At 45.2% G+C, this 11,313-nt stretch overlaps 1 protein-coding gene across 1 annotated transcript; it reads right to left on the bottom strand.

The window, feature by feature from the left end:
* Window positions 1–1,257: 1,257 nt before the first annotated feature.
* LOC147975594 (protein FAR1-RELATED SEQUENCE 5-like) lies at window positions 1,258–11,005 on the bottom strand. Its single transcript, XM_087520500.1, has 7 exons — window positions 10,871–11,005; window positions 3,426–3,551; window positions 3,058–3,155; window positions 2,539–2,921; window positions 2,019–2,416; window positions 1,576–1,837; window positions 1,258–1,472 (listed from the first exon to the last, which is right to left on the bottom strand). Exons 1-7 carry the CDS (start codon window positions 11,003–11,005, stop codon window positions 1,258–1,260), a joined length of 1,617 nt encoding a protein of 538 aa, XP_087376626.1.
* Window positions 11,006–11,313: the final 308 nt, after the last annotated feature.

The raw sequence follows: 11,313 nt of genomic DNA, 5'->3' as shown, positions 1-11,313 counted from the left end.
TGATGTACTATAAGAGTTTAAATTTTCCTTAACATATTTTTGCTGAGCTACTGGTAGACAGTAGTGTTGACGTTACATAAATTCAGATCAGTTTTTTCAAATATATTTGTGACTACATTCAAAAGGTTTATCAAATGGTTTACATAATAATGTCACTGGTCCAGTGGCACAAATCACAAATTATATCTTAACTACAGTATTGATCGAGAAATCGATGATAAAGCTAAATAAGTTTTGGTAACGACATTGTTTTCTGATATGATTCCTCATTGTGTACCAAGGCAACCAACAATACAAGCTTATTTTTGAATTGACGCAACAGCATAACAACTATGGATTCTTCAGTCTTGAGCTCCTCCTAACTGGCCCTGAATGTTGTCCCTTACCGGTGCCCTTTCCTGGTTGATCCTTGGCAGCTTCATCCTTAGTTTTAGTTTCCTCGTCCCCAATACTGTTATCTTCATTGTCTTTGTCTGATTGGTCATCATTCTCGTCAAACTCTTCTTCTTAATCCTCTTCTTTTGATTTTTTTGGATCTCTGGACCTTGCCCTGTTTCTGTTCAGCGCCACTGACCTCCTTGCCCACATTTCATATGTGGGCATTATGTCCATCAGTTCTCCGACACTTGCGGCAAGTGTAGTTGTTACGTGTGTCATCTCCATTGGTAGAAACCTGGGCGGCTCCAATCTACTTCTGCAGCTTTTGTTTGTTGACAATAGCATCTGTGCGAAGTGGGCATGTGCGGTAATTATGATTGGTCACCACGTCGTAGAATCCGCATGCCCTTATCCCGAGAGGTTTGCCATCCGGGCCGAATTCCACACGCCTCATGGGGCGTGGTGGCTTTTTGGCTGCTGCTTTTGCTGTTTTCGTTGCTTGCGTCTTACTCTTCCTCCCCTTTGTGTTTGAGAATATGGGTGGTTTAATTACCCTTTCATGCTACTGGTGCTGCTGGTAGGATGTCCTATTGTCATGCCATTCGCCTATAGCACCATCAAGCTCATGATCTTGCACGTGAGCATGTTGCTGCTCTTGAGTGTGCACATGGGCAAGCTATGGTTGTTGTTGCTCGTCTTTCTCATTGTCGAATGGGTCAATAGCTCCCAGATGGTTCATCTCGGATAAGATTGTAGCAATATCCTGCTCAATGGCTTTGTTGTCAGCGCCACCACTGTTTTCAGCAGAATGCATGGCGTCGAGTTCTTGTTCAAGTCTTTCCATGGCGACCCGTGACCTTGCCATTTGGGCTTGGCTTCTCAAGCTTTTTTGTGCACCCTCATGTTCAGCTGGAGCAGTGCGCTTTCAATGCAGTACTGGGAGGCCTTGTTTGACGCTACTGTCCTCAAGTTATTTCTGTTGAATGTTGGCTGGATGTTCGAGCGTTTGGTGTATCTCCTGAGGATGTATTTCTCTGGAACGTCGGCAGCCTTAATTGTCTGCATTATGCATAGGACATGCACGCAGAAAATACCTGTATTTTTTGGAAGAGGTGCATGTTTTTTGTCATTTCATTCGAACAAAAACTTTGCAAAAATAAGTAGTACAGTATGTAACATCTCTTTTTTAGTCCTCACCTGTGTGGTCCCATAGCTTGCACTCACAGTCATATATTTCTCCCACGGGGTCAGCAACCACCTGGAACGTGTGCTGAGACCACGCAAATAGTTTTTTCGGTTTGTTGTAGCGCACAAGGTACTTTGTGGGTTGTTCCGTCTCTGTCGCCGTGAAGACTGTACTCAGTTTTAGCCTTTTTCTGATCTTGCTGCACACAGCTCGTGAGTAAAGCTTTTCCATCTGAGTGGCAAACCCATAGAAGGTCAGCGTGTTTTGTTCCTTCTGCACAATCAAGAGTGATGACAAAATTATTAGTTTTCTCGCAGCAAAAACTTGTCTAACTAATAAAGTTTTACTTTATTAAGCATGTTATTTTGTCTTACAACAGGTGATAGAGCTATACCCGGTTACCCATTGTCTCCTGGTTCTCTGTCTACCTCCTGGTTTTGACGCAGGAATTTACCTGGCGGACAAACCGGTGGAGGTTTTGTCTCTCACTTACGAAGTTCTTCTTGAGCACATAGTTCATGCTCTCACTCCGTTGTGTGGACGTCATTTTGGCACAGAAAATTTCATTGAAGTAAGCTAATATCCATTTCACGCACTCGTTCCACATTGCCACCATTGTTGCATCATCATGGAGGTTGTACTTACCCATGAGTGCTTTCCAGGCAGCCTCAAACTCAGTTGGCATGAGGGGCCAGTTGAGGATTGCTGTGAATTCATCCTTAAAGGTTTCATGGAGGTTGTATAGGTATGCGAGATGTTCCATGTACTTCTTCATAATGTGCCAGCGGCACAGCTTGTGTGCTGTGTTCCCGAAAGCATCTGGGATCGCCAAAGCCATGGCGGGGCACTGGTCTGGTAATGATAAAAGAGACGTGGAGTGGTTAGCAGATGGTAGTGCATATATACAAAGAGAACTGACACAACATTTTTTTACTATGTTATTTTCCTTTGGGGGGATGGTTTGGCGGTTGTACCTGTGAGGATGCATGTAGGAGCTTTCCCTCTCATGCACCTTAAAAATGTTTTGAACAGCCATCTGAATGAATCTGCATCCTCATCTCTTATAAGGGTGAAAGCAAAGAATGTAGTCCGTAAGTGGTTGTTAGTACCCACAAACACCCCAAGTGGCATATGGTACTTGTTGGTATTATATGTGGTGTCAAATGTTACGCAGTCACCAAAATCTTGATACTCCCCTCGGCAGCTTGCATTTGCCCAGAATATGTTCCTCACTCTGTCGGACACATCAAGTTGTATGTCGCAGAAGAATTCCCTGTTTATCGCTTTCATCTCCCTAAAGAAGTTGACAGTCTTTAGGACATCGTCCACATCATCCATCCTTGAATTCTTTTCTTTGCTGCATATTAAAAGTGAATAGTCATTCAAAAATGCATGTTGAATTGGCATCAGGTCATGTGTTGTGTAATATGTTTGTACTGGCAGAGGAAAAAAGATGGAGGGGGTTTATGGGAGGATAACAAGTTTGTACTTACATGTTAATCAGGTCCTTGGCATTAATTTCAAGGAAGTAGCTACCGGGGTCATCGCCCCCCAGTATGCTCATGATTTGCGGGTGTTCAATGCATTTGAACTGCAGGTACTTGACTTACTCCAAGATTGTTTTGTCAAATTTTTTGTGGGAGTGCAATAAGACAAGCATTTGGGGGGAGAGCTGTAGCATGTGGTTGTGTTCTCAGACTATCTCTTTTACGACAAGTGTTCCATCATTTTCCCTCTTCGGCCTCATTTTAGCCCCGCAGTTAGTCTTGGCCGTCGTCTTGTTCTGCTGTCTATTTGCTTTTGACACCTTCGATTCATAGACTCCATAGCACATGCAATAAAGGTATATTATGGTGTTAACCTTGGAGCCTTCCCTGACAGCAAAACTCATGTGCTTTGCATAGACGTTGTAGAAGTTCTTTGCTTCTTTGAAAGTTTCAAAGCGCATCTCTAGCCTTGGCAGAACGTAAGCTTCAATGTTAGGTGGCTGCACACAACAGTGAGCAAACAAAAACGCAGTTATGAAAATTTTAGATGGGGTGGTCATGGTACTAGGGGTATGGACTGTGCTTGTATGTTTTTCTGAATGGATACTTACATGTGTATAGCTCTGTGATGCCTCTGGTGTTTGTGTAAACCCTGGTGTATGGGCGCGGGTGGTGTCACCCTCGGCACATGCAGCAATGCATCTCTTGGAGGGAGCAATGTTGATGAAGCTCTCCGTCTCTCATTGTACGGTCGTCTTCCATCAGATTTGTTGTGAGGTTGGTCCTGTCTATATGGATACTGACGTTTTGATTACCGGTAACCATTACATTGTGAGGTTGAGCAATGTTGTTGAGCCACCCTTAATCCGACCATTACTGAACCATCTAGCTCAGCTAACCCGCCAACAACTTCTGATACTGGCGTTTTGATTACCGGTAGCCGGTTTATTGAACCGGGGACCCCCACTGTATTAGGCCGGCATACTGCTAAGCAAGAGGTTTTAGAGAAGTAGAAAGTGCAGTTTGATATCTCCCATTACGCTCACCTCAATGTCAATGATGTACTGTCCGGATATCTCAGTCATGTGCACTCCAGCCGTGACTCAGAAATTGAGATGGTCAAACAATTGCAGCTAAAATATGAGGTATGTTCTCCGGTTTACTTATACTCTGCCAGCCCCCAAGTCTTCAGATGATGAACTTGAATGATCTGTAGACTTTATGATATAAGCTGATACTTTGCCTCTAGGTTTTTCAAAAGTCCAATAGAGTAGCATAAACTTCACCTGTAGTCCCCAAGGGCCGGCTCAATTTATCATAAATGAACCGGTACTTAATTGCATAACTGTCTTTTACTAGTCCCAATAAGTATTGTGATCCGGGTCAATCTTGAAAAACTTTCTGAATATCATGCATTAGCCCCCAAGTGCCAAACGTTGTTACTTTGTAAAACCCTTGGGACTTGAAACATACAAAGTCATAAAAAATTGCTTTGGCAGACATTAGCCCCCACGTGTCAAGTGGTATTGCAGTGCAAAGTACTTGAGACTTGAACCCTTTTATCTTTTAGTTTAAGTCTTGACACACCTGTGAATGTTTTGTAGAACGCCTTATCTGAGTTGGGCTCTCAATTGACGGATGCCAAGACCCGGTTGGCGGAGCAGGAGACAGAGATAAAGACCACTGACTCTAAATCCAATTGAGCCTCTCTGAATCTGAGAAATTGAAGTCCAGCTTAGCTGAAAAAAGAAATCCTGGGCCGAAAAAAAGACGCTGCTGATACAACGCGCTGAGACAGCTAAGGCGGCTCTTGAGGAGGCTACTACAGAGCTCACTGGTTTAAAAAACCGTGTGTCTCAAATGGTCTCCGCCATCTTCGGTGAGTTTTTTGCATAAGTCCCTTATACTCTATTTTGACCAAGAATGTAAACCGCCTGCTTAACCTTTGTTAAAATACTTACAGGTCCGCGGAGTAACAACCTGAGCTAGGACAGTGCGACAAAGCTAAAGACGGTTTATACCTTGGTGGAACAACTTTATACGGGGGCTCAACAGGTGCTTGCTGCTATCTCTCCTGCCAACCAAGGACCCAACCGCCTAAGTGATGTTTTCAAGAAGTTATCGATCTTACCCGCCTGGTTTCAAGAGGTCAAACGATCATGTGCCAGAGCCGGAGCCCTGACTGCCCTGAGCTGCTCAAAAGCCTGGGTGCCGGATTTAGACCCGGTTGACGTGGCTAAGGAGTACCCTACCGTGAAGGAAGACAAGACTCCACTTGAGCAAGATGACTTTATTGCCTGTGTGAGGGGAGTTCGTCCTCAAGCTACCATTCTTGGAGAGGAGACCAACATCGACAAATATTAGCCGGGTTTTGATATGGAGAATAAGAATATGGCGACTCCCTCTTACAAGGTGATAGATCTTATCCCGCCGGTTCGCCAACACAATTTTTCCCCGGAAGTCGACCCAGTCGGACTGATTGACGATGAAGCAGAGTTCATTGCTCTGAACGGCTTTGACTGGTCCAATCCCAGCTTCCAACCAGTAGAGGGAGGTGAACCGGCAAGGGGAGAGTCATAACCATCTTTTGGGCTCTCAAAGCCTTGTAATAGATTAGTTTGAAAACTGCATGTTTGCCTATGCCATCATGCATAAAATGTTGCCTATGACTCTTTGCCAATGATGTCAATATATATATGCAGCACATCCGTGATTACATCTGCAATGTTTTAACTCTGTTCCTATAAAAAAATGAAAGAGTTGGCCTGGCGGTTTAGCACCGGATAGGTCAAAACACCCGGTATATTACTTATGAAATTATCATAGTGGAAAAGACAGAACCAGACGTAAGATAAACAAGGCTGGAAAAACCTTTGATTGATGAAAAAAACACAGAGAAACCTATTCATGAATGACACTATCATACCTGTGTTCTTTGAATCTGGACTGCCGGTTTACATGACCCGGATGATGAGGTTGATAACCCAATCTTTTGTAGAAGTTAATACTTCCATATGTCTAATGACTGTTATGCCTTGGCAACTCATTGTCAAATAACCGAGCCGGTTTAATTTGAAACCATACTGACAGTTAGATTTGAGATGATGAAAAATAGCAAGACAAAACACTAGGCTTCAGACAATGTAAATCAAAACATTTAAATAAAAACTGGAGGCTTTTGATTCGAATACGATTAGTAAACCGGACCAAAGGGGTTAAGCTAAGATTCGAATATGATCATATAGCCCCCAGTGGCTTTGGCGTTGTGCCGATCCAGAGGGTACCGACAGCTATGTTCTCTTTGGTTTGAATACGACCTATGTTTCAACAAGAAGCCCCCAAATGACCTTGAGAGGTTTTTAACGACCCTGATTTGAATACGATCCAAGTCGGACCCAAAAGGGGTTAAGCTATGATTCGGATACGATCAAGAAGCCCCCTAGTGAGTTTGGCTTTGAGCCGATGAAGAGGGTGACGACAGCTATATTCTATTTGGTTCGAATACGACCTATGTTTGAACAGGAAGCCCCCAACTAACCATGAGGTTTACAGCTAGATTTGAATACAATCATCAGCCGGACCAAAAGGGTTAAGCTAGATTCGGATACGATCAGCCCCCTTTTGGTCATTTTGAATAATGAAAATAATAAAGATATATGATCATTGAAAGGGAAAAGGACAGAGGTCCTGCTTTATTACTTATCATAATATATATAACGTCAAAGTATGTACATGATGAGAGTCGGTGGCTTAAGTATAGTATGGCCGAAGCTAAGCAATGTTCCACGGCCGGCAGGTCTCCTCCTCGGACTTACGTGAGTCTTTGTGCTCTCGAACGTCAATGAGGTAATATGACCCGTTGTTTAAGTTCTTACTGACCACAAAGGGCCCTTCCCAAGGTGGGGATAGCTTGTGTGCGTCGGACTAATCCTGGATGAGCCGGAGCACCAAGTCGCCTTCTTGAAAGATTCTAGTTTTAACCCAGCGGCTGTGATAACGGTGCAGGTCTTGTTGGTAAATTGTTGATCAGGCTGCTACCAAATCTCGTTCCCCATCTAACAAGTCAAGTGCATCCTGTCGGGCTTGTTCATTATTTGCTTCAACGTAAGACGCCACGCGGGGCGAGTCATGACGGATGTCACTAGGCAGAACTGCTTCTGCTCCATAAACCATGAAGAAAGGTGTATAACCTGTAGACCTGTTAGGAGTGGTATTGATACTCCATAACACCAAAGGTAACTCCTGTACCCAACAACCTGGTGTTCGTTGTAAAGGAACCATAAGCCAGAGCTTGAGACCTTTTAAAATTTCTTGATTTTCTTTCTCAGCTTGACCATAGATTGGGGGTGAGCTACCGAAGAAACATCAAGCCGGATATGCTCACGTTGACAAAACTCCTCCATAGCACCTTGGGACAAATTAGTGCCATTGTCAGTTATAATGCTGTGTGGAAATCCAAAGCGAAAAATCACCTTTTTCATGCACTGAACCGCCGTGGCTGCATCACACTTGCTCACTGTCTCTGCCTCAACCCATTTTGTGAATTTTTCAACTGCCACCAAAAGATGTGTCTTTTTATCTTTGGACCTTTTGAAAGGTCCAACCATGTCAAGCACACAGACTGCAAACAGCCAAGTGATTGGAATCATCCGCAACTCTTTAGCCGGCACGTGCGCTCGTCGTGCAAATTTTTGACATCCATCACACATACTGACTAGCTCCTCTGCATCAGCATGAGCCGTTAACCAGTAAAAGCCATGACGAAAAGCTTTGGCCACTAGAGATTTTGAGCCGGCATGATGGCCACAATCTCCCTCATGGATCTCATGAAGAATCTCTTGACCTTCTTCAGGAGAGACACATCGCTGAAACGCCCCAATGACACTACGATGATATAATTCACCATTAGAAATTGTCATTGACTTAGACCGCCGGGTTATCTGTCTTGCCAAGGTATCATCCTCTGGCAACTCGCCCTGGGTCATGTAAGCCAAATATGGCACTGTCCAATCTAGAATGACATGAAGAGCCGCCACCAACTGGGCCTCCGGGGCAGGAACGACCAAGTCTTCCTTTGTAGGCAACTTGACAAAAGGGTTATGTAAAACATCTAAAAAGGTGTTAGGTGGCACCGTCTTACGCTGAGATTCCAACCGGCTTAAGGCATCCACCGCTTCGTTCTTTCTGCGATCAATGTGTTCCACCTGATACCCCTTGAAGTGTCCAGCCACAGCGTCCACCTCTCGACGATAAGCCGCCATGAGAGGGTCCTTGGAATCCCACTTTCCCGACACCCGCCGAGCCACCAAATCTGAGTCGCCAAGACACCGTACCCAGCTCAGACTCATCTCTTTAGTCATTCGAAGACCATGGAGCATGGCTTCATATTCTGTTGCATTGTTAGTACAAGGAAACATCAACCGCAACACATAACAAAACTTGTCACCTCGAGGAGAAGTTAAAACAACTCCATCCCCCGAGCCTTCCAACTGTCTAGACCCATCAAAATGAATCGTCCAATATGTGTTGTCTGGCTTTTCTTCAGGTGTCTGTAACTCTGTCCAATCATTAATGAAATCGACCAGCGCTTGAGATTTCGTCGCAGTACGTGGCACATACTTTAAACCATGAGACACAAGTTCAATAGCCCACTTGGCGACTCGTCCTGTGGCTTCTCTGTTTTGAATAATATCTCCTAACGGAGTGGAGGTAACCACGATGATAGAGTTACCCTGAAAGTAATGCTTGAGCTTCCAGCTTGCCATGAATACCCCATAAACAAGCTTCTGCCAATGTGGGTACCTTTGCTTAGATTCAATGAGCACCTCACTGACATAGTAAACCGGCCGCTGAACCGGATGTTCCTTGCCAATTTCCTTGCGCTCCACCACAATAGCCACACTAACAGCACGTGAGTTAGTAGCCACATATAACAACAATGGCTCCTTCTCAACAGGAGCAGCAAGAACCAGCGGCTCAGCGAGCTGTCTCTTCAGATCCTCAAAGGCAGAGTTGGCAGCGTCACTCCAGACAAAGTCATCTACTTTTTTTCATCATTTGATACGATGGCATAGCCTTCTCACCCAACCGGCTTATAAACCGGCTTAAAGCTGCGATACGGCCTGCCAGCCGCTGAACGTCATTGATGCATGCTGCTTTAGTCAAAGATGTGATTGCCTTAATTTTCTCCGTGTTAGCCACAATGCCTTTGTTAGACACCAAAAAACCTAAGGGTTTGCCAGCTGGGACTCCAAAAACACACTTGGCTGGGTTAAGCATCACCTTTTAGACCCGGAGGTTATCAAAGGTCTCCTTCAGATCAGCTACCAAGGTTTCCTTCTCTCTGGATTTCACCACTATATCATCCACATAAGCGTGAACATTACGCCCAATCTGATTGTGAAGGCAATTCTACACACATCGTTGATAAGTCGCCTGGGCACTCTTAAGCCCAAAAGGCATAGACACATAGCAGAAGGCTCCAAACGGAGTGATGAAAGCTATCTTCTCCTGGTCCTTAACTGCCATCTTGATCTTATGATAACCCGAATAGGCATCCAAAAAACTCAAACGCTCACAACCCGCCATAGCATCAATGATCTGATCAATACGAGGGAGCGCAAAAGGGTCAGCCGGACAAGCTTTGTTCAAATATGTGTAATCCACACACATGCGCCAGGTGCCGTTCTTTTTAAGCACGAGCACTGGGTTAGCCAACCACTCTGGGTGAAAAACTTCAACAATGAACCCGGCCGCCAAGAGCCGGGCCACCTCTTCTCCGATAGCCTTGCGCCTTTCCTCGTTAAACCACCGAAGAAATTGCCGGACCAGCTTAAATTTTGGATCAATATTGAGAGTGTGCTCAGCGAGTTCTCTCGGTACACCCGGCATGTCAGAAGGCTTTCATGCAAAGATGTCCCGGTTCTCACGGATGAACTCGATGAGCGCGCTTTCCTATTTTGGATCCAAGTTAGCACTAACAATGAACTGTTTGGATGAGTCGCCAGGCACAAAATCAACCATCTTGGTGTCATCAGCTGATTTGAATTTCAACACCGGTTCATGCTCCGTAGTTGGCTTCTTCAAAGACCTCATGTCTACCGGGTCAACATTATCTTTATAAAACTTTAATTCCTCTGTTGCACAAATAGACTCAGCATAAGCAGCATCACCTTCTTCACATTCCAAGGCTATTTTCTGGCTTCCATGTACTATGATGGTGCCTTTACAACCCGGCATCTTGAGCTGCAGATATACATAACATGACCGAGCCATGAACTTAGCATAAGCCGGCCGTCCAAACAGGGCATGATATGGGCTTTTGATTTTAACCACTTCAAAAGTTAACTTCTCAGCCCTAGAATCATACTCATCCCTAAAGGCTACTTCCAGCTCAATCTTACCAACTGGGTATGCCGACTTACCAGGTATGATACCATGAAAAATAGTGTTGGATGTTTTAAGACTCTTATCAGTTAACCCCATGCGAGGAACGTCTCATAATAGAGGATGTTGATGCTACTGCCCCGTCCATGAGCACTTTAATGAACTTATATCCACCAACCTGAGGCGCCACCACCAAAGCCGGATGACCCAGATTATCAACCCGGGGTGGGTGATCCTCCCTACTCCACACAATAGGCTGTTCAGACCATCTCAAAATAACGTGGAACCGCCGGCTCAACAGCGTTTACAGCCCTCTTATGAAGTTTCTGGTCCCTCTTGCACAAACTAGTGGTAAATACGTGGTACTGCCCACTGTTCAACTGTTTTGGGTTACTCTGATACCCGGACTGCTACTGTTGTTGCTGTTGATTACTTTGGCCGGATTGCTGATTATAACCACCTTGGTTACCCGGATGGCCCTGGCCGTGAACGCCGCCTCCGCCTGAGCCGGCGCCCGGGCCATGAAAGCTGCCACCGCCTGAACCGCCGCCAGGTCCGTGGTTACCATCGAACATGTTGGAATTTTTAAACGCCTTCATGATCATACAGTCCTTCCATAGATGGGTAGCTAGCTTCTCCTGGGTGCCGTGTCTCGGACAGGGTTCATTTAGTAGTTGCACAAGGGTGGGACCTGACCCGCCTGACCGAGGAGGTGTCCTCCCCTTGAGCCGTTGGTTGTTGCCCTGTGTACTGGCGTTAGCCACAAACTCGTCAGCCTTACGTTTATTACCTCCTTGATTTGCCGGGTTATGCTGGTGACCCTTGCCATTGCCGTTCTTTTTTCCCTTCCCTACCTTCTCTTCATCAGACGCGGGA

This window comes from Triticum urartu, chromosome 4A (genome assembly GCF_056163025.1).
Source record: "Triticum urartu cultivar PI428250 chromosome 4A, HENAU_Tu73, whole genome shotgun sequence".
NCBI classification, from domain to species: Eukaryota; Viridiplantae; Streptophyta; class Magnoliopsida; order Poales; family Poaceae; genus Triticum; species Triticum urartu.
Note: the sequence above shows the minus strand (reverse complement) of the source record. Positions and strands in the feature narration are given on the sequence as shown.